The 19,162-nt window shown below is 33.6% G+C and overlaps 2 protein-coding genes across 2 annotated transcripts; one reads left to right on the forward strand and one right to left on the reverse strand.

Moving 5' to 3' along the window:
* Positions 1-1,010: 1,010 nt before the first annotated feature.
* LOC131610334 (villin-3) lies at positions 1,011-12,852 on the reverse strand. The gene is made up of 24 exons (XM_058882250.1): positions 12,610-12,852; positions 10,878-11,000; positions 10,585-10,684; positions 10,306-10,374; positions 9,927-10,163; positions 9,663-9,840; positions 9,405-9,537; positions 7,098-7,257; positions 6,866-7,019; positions 6,525-6,625; positions 6,276-6,434; positions 6,089-6,157; positions 5,948-6,016; positions 5,441-5,578; positions 5,213-5,341; positions 4,978-5,125; positions 4,837-4,847; positions 4,568-4,708; positions 4,249-4,374; positions 3,383-3,445; positions 2,874-2,978; positions 2,078-2,330; positions 1,761-1,993; positions 1,011-1,547 (listed from the first exon to the last, which is right to left on the reverse strand). The coding sequence occupies exons 2-24, from the start codon at positions 10,931-10,933 to the stop codon at positions 1,434-1,436; spliced, it is 2,946 nt and encodes a 981-aa protein (XP_058738233.1). The 5' UTR covers positions 10,934-11,000; positions 12,610-12,852; the 3' UTR covers positions 1,011-1,433.
* An 890-nt stretch (positions 12,853-13,742) lies between these two features.
* Positions 13,743-14,231, forward strand: LOC131614898 (uncharacterized). Its single transcript, XM_058886434.1, has 2 exons — positions 13,743-13,886; positions 13,986-14,231. The coding sequence occupies exons 1-2, from the start codon at positions 13,743-13,745 to the stop codon at positions 14,229-14,231; spliced, it is 390 nt and encodes a 129-aa protein (XP_058742417.1).
* Positions 14,232-19,162: the final 4,931 nt, after the last annotated feature.

A 19,162-nucleotide genomic window follows, 5' to 3' on the forward strand; every position in this document is an offset into this window, starting at 1 on the left:
TTCACGCTCACAATAGCTTTTGGAAACATATTGGGACTGCACGATATCTAATATCAGCAACAACATAATAACAATATGAAACTCAAACTATCAGGACAATCTGGATATGCACATCCGGACCACATCAAACATCGTCCTAAGATGCATATCTGAATATAACGTTCATTTTTCAGCTCAGACAAAATTAATACAAGGAATGGAGAACGAAATGGATTAACTTTACCGGTAATTTCAACTTGTTTTGCTCCCTTTGAAGTGATGAAATACAAGAATGATATTTTGGTGTTGAAAAGTTGATTGAGAATGAGAATTTTTTTTAAGAGTTTTGGAATGGAGTATATTTTTAGTGAAGAAGATCATGCAAGGTGGTGTTTTATCAAATTTTCCGCTGAGCATTTTCTAAAATGCATCTCCAAAAATATCACTAACTTATTAATTAAATCAGTTGCGTGAATAATAAAACTCTAAAAATGAACATGATATACTTCAGAGATGCATCTTCAAATAGAACAATCAGTATACATATATGCATCTCCAGACCATATTTTTTCAAACTGTGGTGAAACTCAAAAAAGATTTGTGAGATTTTGGATGCATCCCTACATCTCAGAATGCATATATTTTCGAATTTTCAAGGTGTGAAAAACACCACTAAAGATGGAAAGAGCATTTACCATAAATTAACTCCATTGTGGTTGCACTAGGATAATATTATTGGATACATTTTATTATACATTAAATTGTAAGCTTCATTTATTTTGTGAAAAGACTATAAATTTTTATTTTCTAAAATTTCTATTAATTTTACTTTCTAACATATAAATCATAGCATCTTGAAGTCAATAGTTATGTGAATTTTTTAAAAACAATGAAAATATCAAAATACATTCATTATCTATAAATATATCATCTAGTTAATATTTCACACTTTATAAATTTCATTCTCCACTAGCACATAATAAGAAAACCAGAACCAAAAGCACCACATTTATATAATTCACAGCCATACATAACAAACCAACAAATTTTCATTCTTTTATATTGAGATTCACAGTATAACATGCAATACATATACACCCGCCACCTAACCAATAGCAACAAAAGAAAATCAAAACCACACCTTAACAATACAAACTTGACCAAATGTAAGAATAAAACCTGTCCAGCGTTCACTGTCTTTGTTGCTACAACAATATGTGAACATTACAAGAGGATGAGACATCATCAACTTAAACAGAGAAACTATAAATCAATCTCCACACTAACCATAGCTACGTCCATTATAGGCCAAAACCAAAGTGATATGCATAGGAATCCAAGTATGGTATATACCAAAAAAAAACCACACCATTCAACAGATAACTGCATTTCAAGACAACTCAAGAAAGGTATATTTGGATGCGCATAAGCAGCACATTGTAATAACTGGATGTCTAGAACAAATCAACTTTTCTTTTCAGCATGTCTTGCTTCCATCTTGGTAACTTAGAGAATGCTTCTTTTGATATCGCAAACACGGTTTGAAACTCTTCTTCTGACAGATAAGCCTAAGCAACATCAAGTAGAGAAGAAAAGAGAAAAACACGTTAACATAGCTACATAGCATTGAATCAATAGTAAAATCAAGTGACATGTATCTCTCTTGACATTTTCACATATTACAAATACTCAATTTATCAGATATAATCAATAGTATAAGGTAATTTCACACTTCCGTTAACATATTAAATAACTCAGTTACATGAAAAACATAGACTAACCTCCCTGCGTTTAAGATCAACTCCAGACAGATGACTCCCAGATTTAGCCTTTAATTGCTCATAAGTGAAGACACTTTGACTATTTTGGTTATCATTTCCATCCTCCACGTCTTCTTGTTTTGTTTCTGAATTTCCATTGCTACCAGTTTCAGGAGCAAGTTCCTCTGCCTCCTTGGTTTCTGTAACTTCTTCAGGACCTTCCGATTCAGAAGGGGCAGTTTCACTTTTAGCATCTGCAGAGAGAACTCAAACTTGTCAAATCATCAGACGTTACACGTTTGATTCTTATAAAAGAAAACAAGAGCAATATATCTCACCGGGAGTGTTACTTTCAACAACAGGACTACTGCTTGCCACAGGAGAACCGTCAGGTGATTGTTTCTTCTTTTCAGCAGTGAGAACATTAGAAAGAGCAGCTACTGCAGCTGCCCTTTGTGATCCTTGACCTCTAGGAGATTTCCTAGGTGTAACAACTTTAGTTCCCGATGATGAACTGAATGCAGAGTTTAAGGCAGCTAAAGCTTCTGCTCTTTGCCTTGGTCCTCCTTGATTTAAGCTATTCAATCTATCCTGTATCAGTAAGAGTAAAAAATATTAGAAGGAAGCACCAATTTCTTTTCTTCTTTTTTCTGTTTTTAATTTTTACTATCACTTATGGTCCAACTAAATATCATAGTTTTTAAAATCCGTGCTTCTGTAGCCTTCTAGGCTTTAACTCGGGTAGTTGGGTGTGTAGGTGTTTGAAAATATCTCACCTAAAGTCTAAACATTTACACAAGTTTTTCATACATTCAAGAGTAAGTTTGGTTAACCTTAGAGCGTGTTCCAAAACAAGTTCAATATCAACCCAACAAATTTTTATTGTAGAAATAGAAGGTACGTGTGTGTCATTTAAACATAACTAAGGAGACAGTTAGTGCAATTTCTCCAAAGAATAAGGGTAGTTAGTGTTCATTTAAAAATAGAAAGGTGTGCACTATTGAAGTATAATATGTATTTGGTTGAACGCAGTGCATTAACACATGTGCCCTCTTATCAGGCGAATCTGTTGTAGGTTTGATGTTCACCGACTCTAAAGAAAAGGATAATCATCCATAATCAAAGGATACATACCGTACTGGGTGCTGTCTCGGGAGATGAATTGAATGCATTATTTAAGGCAGCCAAAGCTTCTGCTCTTTGTCGTGGTCCCCCTTGACTTGACCCATTAGATTTTTCCTGTTAATAGATTCAGCAAAGCCTGGTTAAGCATATAGAGCTACAAACAAAAACAACTTAAATAAGAAATGAGCATCATATAAAGAACGGATACAAAGGTAAATAGTGGCTCTTAAATTACATCAAATAAAGGAAAACAAGGAGTCCCATATGTAAAGTTTTGATTATTTCTAAAACCGTAACACATTTAGGGTCCCATATGTTATATTATTATGAAATGTACTTAATTGTACAACATTATTGTAAGAAAGATAAAAGGAGCAAGAGAAGCATGATATGAATCATGATACAAGTTCATTTTTTACTGCTGAAACATAAACAAACAAAACTGTAAGATTTTGCATGGTTCAACAGTTAAAAAAAATTCATCAAAATTACATGTAATTAAGCCAGGTTTCTTATACCTCAACAGAATGACCAATCCCAAATAACAATGCCAACTTTTTCTGGAATGAGTTTCCTTGGACCTGCATTTTATCCCAGAAAATGAACAAGTATTAAGAATGCAACATATTAGTAGCCTTTTTGGTTTAAAGAAATATATTGTTTCCATATTTTCAATTCACGAATAACAACAAAAATGTCGTCTTGTTTTCACTTTGTTTCTTATCATCAAATATTTGAACAAGAAATGGAGAAAACAATTTAGTGCATGTTTGGTTTGGCTTTTGAAAAGGCCAAAAGCAATTCTAGAGGAGTAGAATTAATTCTGGATGATTTTAAGATGTTTGGTTAGGCAAAAGTAGAATTGATTCCGTCTCCAGAATTGATTCTACTTGAAGCTAGAATTTGTAGCTTTTATCTCCAGAATTGATTCTGGATGATTTTTACACTATGATTTATTGTTCAACTCACTTTTACATAAATGTATTCAAACATAAATCAATTCTGCTAAACTCAATTCTAATAAAATCAATTCTACCAAACTCAATTCTGTCTAGCGCCAATACAAACACACCCTTAGTCTTTTTACATCTAATACACTCCGTATATGTAAATAATACTAATAGCATTCATTAGCACTACTTAATACATGGGAGTAATTGTTTTGTATTTATAACCCAAGCTCCAATAATTGTTTTTAAAGATGGAAACCATGTTATAAAACTCAAAACTGTGGTCATCTCTATATTTGATAAAAATTATTTTTTGCTAAGCAAATCGGTTAACAAAGAGTTATACAGTTTTCAACCGAACGGACAAATGGAAAATTGTAACATAAGAAAAAAGAAAAACAGAAATTGGAGCTCCTTAATGGTTTAGCATATACCGTAGATTTTGCATGATCCCAAGAAAAATATGTTGTGAAAAAGCAAGGTTCATTCCCTTCGGTAACTTTATATAGTGGTACTTGAGGAGATAGTCCGTCCAGAGATGCAGCCTTTTCTATGTATTTCTGCGGGAAATTTTTCCAATATACATTAAGTTTTTTTTTATTAGCTAATAAACTCTAATGATGAGCCAATATTTAGCATAAAGATTACTAAACATTAGAAAACAGAATTACAAATAGTTACATAGAACACAACCTGAAATCTAGCAAAATGAAATATAAAAAGAAAAAGCTCCAATCTGTTGAGCATTCTTACCTGGGCAATTTCAAAAGAATTTTGCTTTTCTTTTGTATCCACACACTGACCAATCCAAACAAACACTTCTGCATGTGTGTCAAGTACGAGGATATCTTCTGTTAACAGATCATCCTGGCAAAAATTGTAAAGCTCTTCTACCTGAAGAGTAAAATTGTAAAACTAGCTTTAAAAGACATAAAGAAGTCCAAAGTTATTGAGTCACTGCTGACAAGTTTCCTAACAATTGTGCGAAATCTCACAGAATGAAGTTGCAGTCACAAACTCACCTGTAATTTTCCTGGAACATCCATATTGCATAGAAATACACAACGTTAATAATGGTCGGAGAACACTCAAATATCAGTAAATAAAAATACTAATTTAGAATAATATTTGATACAGGGAAATAAAATTACAAGAAATGTAACCTTTATTAAATGACAAAGTAAACAAATGTGGGTCTCTAACAATATCATTAGTGACTTTTTTGCTAGTGACACTTTGTTTTCCTCCAACAGCAGACCAGAAAGCTGAGGTTTCTGTTCCTTCTTTAGCATGCTTTAAAGCAACTCCTGGCTGCATGTGGATGTGTAACATGTTAACAAATAATATATGATGTAATAACATTGTTATTTTTATGTTTTATAATAACATGCAAGCTACCCTTAAAAACTCAGCAACTTTTGCTGCAAGCTGCTGCTGTTCAATAGAAGATTGGTTGCCATGCCAAGTAAAAACTGTTGAGCCAGATTGCAGAAGAAAACACTCGGTAGAATTCAATGATGTTGCCACCTGAATAACAAAAGCATAACTTTGGTCAACTAGTAGAGAAAGAAGACCTAGCTGTATAACCAAGATGGACAAAAAAAAAGTAATTTAAAGGATACTTACTGCATCAACTTGCACTGTTTTATTATTATGAGTGGATGTTCCAGAAATCCGAATAAGAGCAATACTCTCTGCTGAGTAAGTCTCATCTGGCAAACCTTTCTCAGCAACTAATTTTTTGTAACCGGAGCTCAATCCTCCCTGAAAAAAAAATATCAGTTAAATTAGTGAACTTCACGCAATCTTTACATGTTTGTCAAAATAACATTGGATCAGTGTTGTCGATTAAAAGATCGCAGAAAAAAATCATTGCCTCTAGGTAGCCCAATGGATCTTCAACTTGGGCCTAATAAACCTTATAAAACTGGCTTGTAAGGTGGGAATTGTCCCCACTTATAAACATATGTTCAGGCCATATATTGTCCGATGGGGGACTCTTAACACCGACTGTTTGACAATACTACTAAATAGGATATTGCAAAATAATAGCAATTTGTTCAAATTATGCTATGCTATAGTGCTGCTAAAGCCACTATGTGACAACACTGCATTGAATTTTGTAAATGATACCTTGAGGACAACCATAGGTTGGAAAAGAGCAACAAACTGTGGTGATTCTTTACCATCAAATAAGCGACCCTGAAAGAAAATACAATAATTATACCCAGTTTCAAAGTTGCATCACCAATTTGAAATTCAGATTACAAATACCTGAACAGGTCTACCCTTTAGGGAGTTGGACATTGTAGTAGCCAACCGAGTAGCCATCTTTTGATCCTCCTGAAAAAAAATGAATCATAACCAAGTTAACTTGTATATAATAGTCATAAATACATAAAAATTCCAAGCAACAGAAGTTACAAAATTTTAATGTATTTTTATTTTTATGATGCATTACCTCAATGCTGTGTTTTCCAAACCAACAGCACAAGAAGTAGTCTTCCTTCCTCTCACCAGAGTGGTAAGTGTAAAGCACTATGTAACAATCTCCACTATAAAATTTACCATTATCTTCCTTAGGTAATGGAGTCTTAGCACTTCCATTGATTATCCATACCTGAAAACATTTAAAATATTAAACATTGACTGGTATTCATTCATTTGAGAAAAGAAACTAATTATTTATTTAATTTTTTAATAAAATCACCTCCAATTTTCCACCAGCTTCAAGCAAAGGTGGAATTTCCTCATTAACTGGAGTACTTTTCGCAGCTCCCTTGACACCCATACCTTGTTGCTTCAGCAAAGCTGGCAATACAGAAAGAAAAATACTATACTTTGTCAGAAAACTTAATTGACAAAAAGCCTAGCCATATTACACTGGACTTTTTTTAAAAAAGGTATACGGCTGCGACATCAAAGTTTTTGATGTCTTTGTGGCCGCAATTGAGGCAATAGTAGCCGCATTGACGTGATTTTCTGCAAGAGCATGACAGTAACTAAGACCGCAATCAAAAACCATTATAAGTCAGGAGAAACGGTGTCCACCTGCAACTTTTCCTCTTCCTTCCTCGGCGCCAGCAGTGGAAGCAGATCCTGATGGCCAAGAATCAAAGTTGGATTTAAATGAATGTGTCTCATAACCTTGAATAACCCTTGTTATCCTTGTAGCTTTTGGTCTTTTTTGACTTGTAACAAAGTCCTGAAAAAGTAAAAAAATTAATGTCCACACCTTTAATCATTTATAATAAGAAAAATATGGATTCTGCAATGGAATTACCTCAGCAGCTTGACAAGCAGCTTTTCTTTCATCAACTTGTGTTACTCGGCCAACCCAGACAAACACCTCAGCACCACAGTCCAGTAAATAGCATTTGTTGTTCTCCAATAGTGACTTAGAGAGTTCACCTTCCACAGACTTGGCCTCACCATCAGCAATACTGTAAACACATTCTCATAATCATGATTCATATTCTCATGAACAAGAAACATAAATGCATACTGCACACATCATAAGACACAATAAAATTTAAAATCTACACTTCAAAAGAGTTTATTATACCTCTCAAAGTATTAATCAGGAGAAAATGAAAGTCAAAAAAGAAAAACATCTTCACCTTCAACGGAATGAGAAGAATTCAAAAACCCTAAGTCATGACTAATCAAAATCTACTTATGTATAATTTGTGTAGAGCACCGAAAGGTGTGTCCAATGTCCGCACATGTTGAACTCAAATACCGACACAACATCGACACATGTGGTTAATCGACACACGATCGACGCATGTGATTACATTAAATAACTTCTATTTTTTCAGAACAATTACCGGTGTTCATCAGTGTACACGGAAAAATGATTCACAAGTAACACAAAATGCATTGTAATAAACTCAGGACGGGACCAGTTGAACAGGAAACAGAAAATCTAGCCAAATGCTCAGACCTCCTGCCCAGAATGGTCAAACTGGAAACTCGATATTTAGTCCGTTGGTATGAACTACTTTCCCGACGAGGAATCATTGAACCGGTGAAACCCAGGCCAGCTAGCAGATTATTTAAGAAATTGGAGTCTTCTTGAGCACCTTCATTCAAATAGAAGAAATAGGGTGGACCATCAAAGGCTTGTTGATTTTGTTTTTGGTTATTGTAACTTGAGGTTGAAGCAAAGGTATTATGTTTATTCTTCATATGCTTAAACTTTCTCATACTGATATGAGCAAATTAATAAACTTAGGAATCACTTGAGGTATCAAGATTATGACCCTATTAATTTAGAAACACTCGGTAACCCTTCTAATTAAATTTTGGAGGAGTTGCCGTCATTCTTAACTAATCAGTAGTTGAAATGATTGTGCAGTGGCCTTGCAAATAGGATTTCCCAGCCAATTTCAGATAATATTGGAATGTTTCTATTAAAAATTTTATTGTTTCAGATTTGTTATCACTAGACATTAATTACTAATAACTTATGAGTTATTAATCCCAGATAGCGGAGCGGAGCGGCCGACCCCAAAAATGGGATAGCAGATAGCGGGATAACTAATATTTGATTATTTTTTAGACTATTTATATTAATAATCTATAAAGCATAAATTTAATGTAAAACCAAACAAATAAAAGAGGAAGAAGAGGAATTGAGTAATCCTGCACATCTCTCTCTCTTCTACGAGGATCTGTTCTCATTTGGTTATATTATGACTCTTTCACTCTCTTTTTTTCAATCCACCGTAATTAAGATCTTTGGCTCCTAGTAGGTTCCCCAAGGTATCACACGGCTTAGCTCTTTGGGTCAGCTATTGGACTAATCTTCTAGTTGGCAGAAGAAAATATGGTTTTTTTACCAGAGTTAATCTACCTCCCAAATGGGCGACTCCAAAACTAGAGTTTTTTTATCAGGGGAGAGTCAGGTAACAGGTTGCCAACTAGCTCAACACCATCTTGGTTATTATGACCTCATATTAACTGTTCTGAATTGGTCTACATTTTTGTCTGTTGTGTGCATTCATCTTGCTTCTCCTTCACTTTGGCACGTTTTTCTCCGCCTCTAGCTGTCATTCAACCAATCACACATTTTCCAGTGAGACCCCTTCCCAACAATCACCACAGCCACCCTGGGAATCCTCTCATCTTTGCTACAGCCACCTTCGGTCAAGCTGCAACTTTACAGCCGCAGCTTCCGACTTCGCCACAACGAAATTGATATGTTGTGTATTTTTTAATGGACACCAAGCCATGGTTCAACTAGTGCCCCCACTAGTTCAGCCATTAACTCAACGATTCTATGTCTTGATCAAGTCAACGACTGATCCGAATATAATGTACATATCTCAAGCAAACATTCACATTCTAAGGGCAAAGATATATTAAATTTGAAGTAATATAAGAAAAAGGAGAAAAGGGAGGATATGCAAAAAATTCACATAGTAGAGAAATACATTCATATGGTCGGTATTGACCCAATAAATTATTAATAGCTGAAAAATTTCTCTTCTATTGATTTATCTTACTGTTAGATTATCTTTTCAAAACAAGTGATCCGGAAGAAAAGTGCACGGGGAAGGGAGTGGCCAGGATGAAATCAATATACCTGTAAAGTTGAGCAGGAATGGTCTCTGGAACAATATCATCTTCGCTGATGACCTTCTTCCCAATGGGAGCAAAACCACCAAAGAGGACCCAAAATTCACCAGAGTCTGACTCGGTATCCAACTTTCCATCATCTGCAACGTGGAATACATTTTATCATTACAAAGAAATCAAAATACATATTTGAAGAACAGTCACACAAAATTGTATAATAGGCTTTTCAGTGACTGATAAGAAAACACGAGTCTCGTGTCCTTACCGACAATTGCAACATTGCATGTCCCTTCATGATACTTTTCCTTCAACAACTGAATAACTTCCAAAGCCTTTGCTCTTTCTTGAATATTGGAATTTGCACCATTGAATTGATAAATCTTTTCCTTAGTGTCTAAGATGAATACATCATCATGATTCAGCGAAGACCGTGCAAAAGGGATCTGCACAAGGAATATGTAAAGTCACATTTATAGTCAATGAGTGTGCACTGAACTATTGAAGTTCATGAAAATAGAGAACACCGTGCCTGTTTTATTCTGACAACTCTTTTTCCTTTGCATACATACAAACGCGTTTCAAACTCCTCTTCTTCTGGTGTTTTGAAGCCAGATGCAACACCTCCTTCTAATGGTATAATACATGGCTTAAAGTATGACAAAAACTTGTCAGACTCATGCCCTTGGATTTCCCTGTGCTGCACTGCACGTCCTCCAAGGGATGCATCCAATTCAACAGTTTTAATGGCTGCAGTTCCAGCTTCATCCTACAAGAAAAATCACACCCGCCATCAATAAGGATCATTTTTAAAAGGTTCAACATTTTAGTCAATTCCTCAATTTGAGGGGGCAAAAGATGAATAAAACAAGAGTCAAGTTGAGATAGGGAAGGTTGAAGTCCAAACTAACCTGACTTGTATCCTTTCCGATCCAGAAGTGAATATCAAACAAATAATTGCCTCCTTTGCCTTGTGTTGTCTGCACATGAAATTAATTAAGACTTTTTCATCATAAATTTGAAGCTGCTTAGTCTATTATAATTTATGCTGGTTATTTGCTTTGGTCTATAGCCTAAACAGAACAAAGATTAACTGGTTCCATAAACGTCTAGCCTCTAGGTGTCTTCAAATAGTAACAAACTTTGTAATATTTAAACAAATGCTGTGTAATATTGGATACAGTGCGCACCTGCAAGATAATGTAAGAATCTCCCATGTAGAATTTCCCATAATCAGATTTTGGCAATGGAACTGGCTGAAAATTCTCAATCCTCCATATTTCAGTCCCTCTAAAAAGAAGTTAAGTCTAAAACCCTTCAAGTCAATAGCATATCAAACATACAATAATATAACTAGAAATAATAATGCTTATAGCTGAATATCATCTGTACCATTTTTACTAGATCTCTAAGGAAAAAATTTAATAAATAAATTTAAAATATTCACAGGTTATTTTATAAATCGCCCTTGTATTAAGGATACACTTTTTGGCCTACTCCTTGGAATGCTGGTTCCAACCCTTTAGTAGCGCTAGACATAGCTGAAACTTCCTTCTAAAGTACTGTTTTTTCAGCAAAAATCGTCGAGAAGTTCGAAAATAATCCACTGCATGAGATGAAACATAGTTAGGAATGTCTTAGCAAGAGAAAATCATGCATCACTTTGTAGATGAAAATAGTTGCATATTCTCTTATTCCACCATATGATGTGTCAAGCTTGGAGAACAGTACAGCAGCAACAAACACCGTATGCAAAAACATGAACAATCATCATCAAGATAAAGAATAATATTTTTGTTTTTTAGGAGTAGACAATCACAAAAAGTGGAAACATTTATTATAGCTCCGACCATAATAATCATCTCTTCAGTGCAAACATTTACTTATTCGTAGGAATATTGGTGAAAACATTATTTTAGCCCTATCAAATGAATATGACACTCCTATACTTTCTGTTTTTAATATGGCTAGTGGGTTTAGAAATGTTGCACGATAACTACAGGATTACTGTTGAATCAGGCTTTATTCTACATTCTTCTGGGTATCATAATCTCAGTCAAGAACCAACATTCCTAAAAGCTCAGGCAGAAGCCCTGTGTTTGAAACAAACAAATCCTTTTAAGTAATCTTCAGTAGCAGTTACACACAAATTCAATCCGCAGTCAAAAGCGATATCATGACTAAGTATACCTGGTCTCAAATACTAGAAGGAGGATTTCGTGTTTTTTATAATATTTTCTTTTTCTTTCTGCTACATTCACTAAATATGCAAGAGAATCTTCCACAGCTTCATGATTTTTAGTTTACATACTGATAGTAATTCTTTGGAGGTGATACTAATTCTCTTCATATGCGCACAGCATCTGGTTTCTCAAACTTATATTGTAATTTCTAACATGGACAAGCAACTCTTGGTCTTAAGTGAACTACATCTCTTTTTCCCTGTTTAGAACTAAAATGTACACATGTCTTTACAACCATCCATCATCCATATCAAATTTCAAATTCCCTAGTTCTCTGATTACACGGAGATCGCTAATCGGGAAAAGCATAACCAAGTTTCTGCATAAAAATTGCTGCAAATAGTTCATCATATAGTTGCACATCCACTACTAGCTCCACCATATAATAAAATATCCTAAATCTAATCCTAATGGATTCAACTTAATAAAATTCTAGTTACCTTATATAAAAAGCTATCCAAGAGTTAAAAAAACAAATATCTACGATTATGATGGTAATGTAATGCTTGATAAGAACTAGTTCCCTTGATCTGAGCTACCAATCAAATACTAAGAACTGACATAGAAGAAAACGGTGAAGAATTTCAAACAACACAAGCGATCAACTAATCGACTTGATTTGTTGCTTCATAGTTGGATACTACGATCTACCTGCTCTTGATCTTTAAGCCATTGCTCTCTCAAATTACAATAATGACAAATGATCAAAGCTTGGTTAATCAAAATCAATTGCAAATCAAAACAAATGCATAAAGTAATGAAATCACAAAATAACAATCAGATAAAATAGATCAACAAGCATCACAGTAATCAGAAATTGAACAGAAAAACCCCTAAAAGTTACCACAATCAAAGCCAACTCAGATCAACAATCACAATACCGAATCAGAAAAACGAGAGTTCGAGATCACAGATTACAAGTACGAGAAGAGAAAAGGATAGAATGATCAGAGAGAGAGATGGAGGAGATACCTGAGATCTCAGGGTGTGATGATGATGATGGTGTGTGTGTGAGAGAGAGAAAGAAAGAAAAAAGAAGAAAGAGGTTATGGGAGGACAAGTTGAAGAGCTGGCAATAAAGAGAGAGAAGAAGAAAGTGAATAATTGATGTTTTTTCCTCTCTCTCTAACTTTTTAGGCTTTTGAGATTTGCAATTTCAGAGAGTTGCAGAGACAAAGGTATGAATGAATTATGACGAAGATGAAAATGAAAACCGCCAACAAAAAGATAAAGATGCTCAAATAAATTGAATAATAAATAAAATAAAATAATATATATATGGAAAGAAAGCGACGAGCACGAGGTTTATTTTACTTATTATTGTTATTTTTTATAAACAAAAGTCGTTATTTTAAGGGAAAAAAGATTGGCACTAACCGTCCATTTGGGGGTTCTCTTTGCTTACAATGAAGGATATTCGGTTATAGATTTGGTTTCCATTTTTTTTTAAGTTTTATTTACCATACTCACTTTTCTCTATATATAATTTCAAGTTTCAACTAACAAGTTAGGCTTAACCAACATAGTGTCTCCTAGCTGTCAAATATCATGGTGTTTAAGTATGGAAATTAGGAATTCAATTCCAACTGCTTACACTAGATTTTTGATGGTCCTAATAAACATGTGATGATATGCTTTTCTAGAATAAAATGTAAATGAAATAATATATGTAAAAGGCTTAAATGCACTTTAAGTCCCCCTATTTTAGTTTTTCTACTTTTGGTCTCCCTATTTAAAATCTCAGCTTTTTAGTCCCTTATTAAACTTTGACCGGGTTTTTTTTTGTCCCTCCTCATTTTTGAGTATGTGGCAATTGAGAAAGCTGATCTGGCGGAAAATAATTGCTGCCACGTCATTTGTTTGAAATTAAAAACTTAAAAAAACACTTATATTAATTCTAAAATAATTTATTTAATAACTTAAATAGTAATATGGATTAAAATTTATATGAAAATTCAAAAAACAAAACCATTTCCCCTAATTTCTCAGAAGAGCATATCCCTAATTGTTCCGTGTTCTTCAGCTACGCTCTTCACCTTCAAAATTTCGCCGTTCTTAAATTCCACCATTAGCGTTTGAAATCCAACCATTTTTCTCAAACAATCATGTCCCAGTTTTCTCAAGGAAGCAATCGCAGCAAATCGTCGTTCATCCGTGACGAATGTAGATGTGGGTTGGATGCACCACTGATGACGGCATGGACCGATGCTAATCCAGGACGCCGTTTCTATGGGTGTGGAATGTACAAGGTATCAAAGCTTTGTAAGCTTTGTAAGCCTTGTAATTCATCTCATTCGAATTTATTTCCGTTTGATTGAAAAGTTATATTTTTTCTGCATTTTTTGTAGATCCAGGGACACAAAATGTGCAATCATTTTGTTTGGTACGATGAAGAGTTGACTCCAAGAGCAAAAGAGTTGATTTCTTCACTGAATGAAAGCTTAATTATAGAGAAGAATAAAGTTAATGAATGCAAGTTGAAAGAGGAACAATTGACAATGAAGATGAAGTTTGTGAAAATGCAGCTGAAGTTTACAATTGGGATGAGCATTGTGTTGTTAATGGGACTAGTTGCAACAAGTGTAATGAAGTAGGAATGAAGCTGAAAGTGTAATGGTGTTATGGTGTTAATGGGATTATTGCATTGTGTTGTTATGGTGTTGTTGTTTAGTTTAATAGGATTTTGAAACAACTTTGTTGTGGTGTTGTTGTTTAGTTGCTTAGGTTTTTGAAATAACCCTACTGTAAAACAAGGATTGTGAATGAAAAAATGTTGTTCCAAATTTGTGTCAACTATTATGATTGGCTTTTGGTTGTATATTATGATGTGCATAGGGTGGGGTGGCTGCCATCACTTTACTGAGTTAAAAGTACCCGGTTCACCACTTAAAACTGTCCAAGTCACCTTCACTTCCGACATAGTCAGCATCATCATCATTTACGTCTTCACTCCCTACTGGTACTTCATCCTCGACATTTTCATTTTCAACTTGAACATCATCATCCGTGATGGGAGCACAATCATCATTAACTTCCACTTCCTCATCATCTGAGTTTGGAGCACAATCATCATTAATTTCAACTTCTACTTCCTCATCAATCACATCAGGAATACCAATGGAATGCTCTACATACACATCAACCAATTCATATCCAGAGACATCCGCAACAAATTTTACCACATCAGCGTCACAATTAAGCGGTCTAAGGCCACGAGAAAAGCTAAACTTAAGGTTCTAGTACCACATACACTTGATATTCATATACCCCTCATTTCTTATCAAACCTTCCAACTGCATATATGAAATATAATCCACATCCCACTCCCAATTCATTTCAGAGACTTGTCCATTAACGTACCATTTAGCAGGTTTGTCAACTAATTGTCCCCTATGATGAATTCTTAATCTAATGGTTTGAGTCTGAGATGGTCTGAAAAACAAATTACAATACATGTTCAGTTCAGAAATTAGCATAAACCCTAAACCCAAACAAACAAAATTTCACATACCTCAAACAAAATTTCACTTCTTTGTTTTTCCATAGCTGAGGAGGGTTATTCATCTTTGGACCAATGGTGGATTTCTTCACGTCAATCCAATGGTAGATTCGGACCAAGCTTCAAATATGTAAATCCTTCACGTATCAATGGAAAGAGATTATGAACGCACACGATAGAGAGAGATTAAGAACAAATGGTGAGAATGAAATTCTGAAATTCATTTGGGAACGAAGGGTGAGAATGAAGAACGCGAAATGAAATTTTGAAACTGATTTGGGAACAATTATTTTACTTATATGTTTTTCACTTTTAATTGATTAAGTTAATATATTACTATAGATAAATGATTTTGATATAATTCAAAATTAAATAAATTATTTTAGAATTAATATAAGTGTTTTTTTAAGTTTTTAATTTCAAACTAATGACGTGGCAACAATTATTTTCCGTCAGATCAGCTTTCTCAATTGCCACATACTACAAAAAAAAACCCGGTCAAAGTTTAATAGGGGAACTAAAAAGCTGAGATTTTAAATAGGGGGACCAAAACTAAAATAGGGGGACTTAGAGTGCATTTAAGCCTATGTAAAAATAATGTGTTTGATCTTAATCACATATATAGGTGGAATTACATATAAGAAAATTTAGTGTATATTAAATTTAAATTTAAACCGGATTAAACTTTTTTAAATTATGAAATTTTATTCTTTTTACGAGTTTATTTAGCCCCATAAAAAAAGGAGTTTATTTATTTTAATCATAAAATGAGTTTTTTCTTTTATAAAAAATAAATCATATTTCATCAAATATCTTGTAGACTTAATAAATTAGATAAAATTACAGTTTTGATCCCCAATTTTATATGATTCACAAAATTAATCTTTTTATTTTAAATTCAAACAGTTTTGATCGCTATTTTAAATTTAAACAATTTTAGTTTCATTTTCACGTTTTTTCATACAAAATTGATGATATATTATTTTTTAATTAATATTTTTATCTATAAAGTTTAACAATATGTTTATATTCGTAGATTTGTCAGGTTTCTTAAGTCATTTGTCATTAAAAATAGAAACATTGTTAATGTTAAGTGTAAAAGTATAAGAAGGAGATCAAAACTGTTTAAATTTAAAATAAGAATCAAAGCTGCTTGATTTAAAATATAGAATCCAAATTTGTGAATCAAGTAAAATAGAAGACCAAAATTTAATTAAATCAAAAAATTATTGTATTTTGTCCCAGCTGGTAAGCATATTATTGGCAAATTAATTTTTTATATTTTAATAATTTATAATTAATTGAATTTACTTTTTTATTATTACTTGTGTTTTTTTATTCAGTATACTTTATTTAAATATTTAAAAAAAAAATAAAGATGAATTTAGAAAAATAAGACTTTAATATAGAAAATTAAGATAAATTTAAAAACATAAATGACTTTTATAAAAAGTAAGAATTAATCATAAAATAAATATTTGCCAATAATAAATTAATTAAAATAAATGTTTTGAAAATATCTCTGACTTAAAAACAAAATTACTAAATATGTGACAATCAATTTTTTTACTTATTAATTTTTTACATTATTTTTTGGTAAAATATTTTTTTGTCCCTTAAATTTAAAAAATTGTTCAAAAAGATTCATGTTAGTCCTTTCCGTCCATTTTTTTGATACGGCGTCAACTTTTGTGGCTTATGATAACTATCAAGCTCACCAAAATTACCAAAAGAAATTTAACTTTCGCTAAGGATCGAACCTTGGTCACAATGATTGTGAAGCATAACACTTAACCACTTGGACACTTTGTCTTTTTTATTATGAGTTACACATTAAACATGTTGTAATATGTTGTATCTACTTCATCCCAATTCACACTCAAACTCTTTTCTTCTCCATCTCACGATCTCTCTCTCTCTCTGATTTTTTCCAGAAAAGTACCAAGAACATCAAACGTCCCAACAATTATATATATATATATATATATATATATATATATATATATATATCGCTCTCTATCCCCTTCTTCCATTTTATCATTAACAACACCAACCATTCATCAATTAAACACATCAAACAACTTAAAATGCTAGAAAAATTCATTTCAAGAACCCAATGAACTCATGAACCCTGAAAGTCTAATTGATTCCAGATTTTGCATCGATTGACATGATTCAAAGTATAATAGCATGGGGGAACGATTCCAGATCATGTCAAAAGAGGTATTATCTATTATTGTTCTTCTTACTTGAGGCTCTCTGACTTCGTTGCCGTAGTATAGAGGGTAAACTTAACCCATGTTCAACGAGGGCTTAGCTTCCATTGTCGATGGCTGGTCATCATTAGATGGGAAACCGTAAGGATAGTTACCGGAACCACTCAGATTATTATTACGATTGCCTTGCTGGTTCGAATCCGCTACAGGATTTTGAGCAAGAGCAGAAGTTTTTACTTTTCCATAGTTTAAGGGACTTCCAACAACAAGTTTAGGAGACAGTCTCATAGTGTATCAGAGTTCAAATACCCAGCCTAAGAAACCAAATCAAGAAAAATCAACAAAAGGGTTTATACAAAAAAAAAACACATTATTGTTGGAAATCCACTAATATCTATGATGAATTTCTATCAATCTTGGTAAACAAGATTGTTACTACCACACAATGACAATAGAAAATATGAAAGAAAGACAATGATTCTCTGCAGAGTTTCTCTCTGCCCACAAACTGTGGAAAACTTCTTATTCATTTGCAAGTGCAAATTCTGTGAATACAACTTGATTATTAAAATAGAGGTTACTTCCTCTATTTATAGATTTAGGTTAGCTTGCTCTCTAAGTCAAAAGCCGAAAACTATATAAGCCCAAAATACCAATTTTGGAACTAAATCAAATCTTATCAAATTTGTGTGTAACTAAATCAAATCTAGATCGGCACACACATTATTCGACACTATGAATTACACTTTAACACACCATCTAATTCGTTGTGTTTAAGCTATTTACATTCATCATAGCTCTTATTCTTTTGAATATTTTGACTAACACTCCCTTCATCATGATATCTGCAATCTGATTCTCAGTTCTACAGTGTTTGAAGTTCATCTTCCCATCTGCTACATGCTATATAAGATAATGGAACCTCATTTCGATGTGTTTGTTTTAACCATGTGCTATCGGGTTCTTCGACAGATTGATAGCTGACATGCTGTTGATTTTCATGGTAATTGCTCCATGATCGCTACTTGTTATATCTTCGACCAAGTTCACAATCCATGTTACTTGACATGCACAAAGGGAAGCAGTTATGTACTCTGCTTCGCAAGATGATAATGCCACCACTGTTCCTTCCCCGAACTCCAAGCAACTTGTGCACCATCTAGCATAAACTCATATCCTGCTGTGGATTTTCGATCCTCAGCATCACTAAACCAACTTGAATTAGTGTGCCCCACTAACTTACATTTGTTTCCTTTATCAGCTGCAGGAAATAAAATGTCATAATTGAGCGTTCCTTTTAGATACCTTAATATCCTCTTCTTCGCTTCTAGGTGTGATACTTTTGGCTTCTGCATGAATCTACTTACCATACTTACAATGTATGCTAAGTCAGGCCTCGTATGACAAAGGTATCTTAGGGACCCAATAAGTCTTCTATATTGGGTTGGGTCGACATCATTTTCATCTGCATCTTTCGACAGTTGCAGTCTTGGTTCTGCAGGTATTGAAGTCGAGTTACATTCTTTCATCTCAAATCTCTTGAGAATTTCTCCTGCATATCTTCTTTAATGCATCATCAAACCTCTACTGCTCTTGTAGAATCCGATGCCAAGGAAATATGAAATTTCACCCAAATTCGACATTTCGAATTCCTTTATGAGATCACCTTTGAAGTATTTAATCTCCTTCTTGCATCTACCTGTTATCAACAAGTCATCGACATAGAAAAATAGTATAAGCAATCCACTATTGCTTCTTCTTACATATAATCCATGCTCAGTTGTGCATTTCACAGATTCCCTCTCCCTTA

This window comes from Vicia villosa, linkage group LG6 (assembly GCF_029867415.1).
Source record: "Vicia villosa cultivar HV-30 ecotype Madison, WI linkage group LG6, Vvil1.0, whole genome shotgun sequence".
NCBI lineage: Eukaryota > Viridiplantae > Streptophyta > Magnoliopsida > Fabales > Fabaceae > Vicia > Vicia villosa.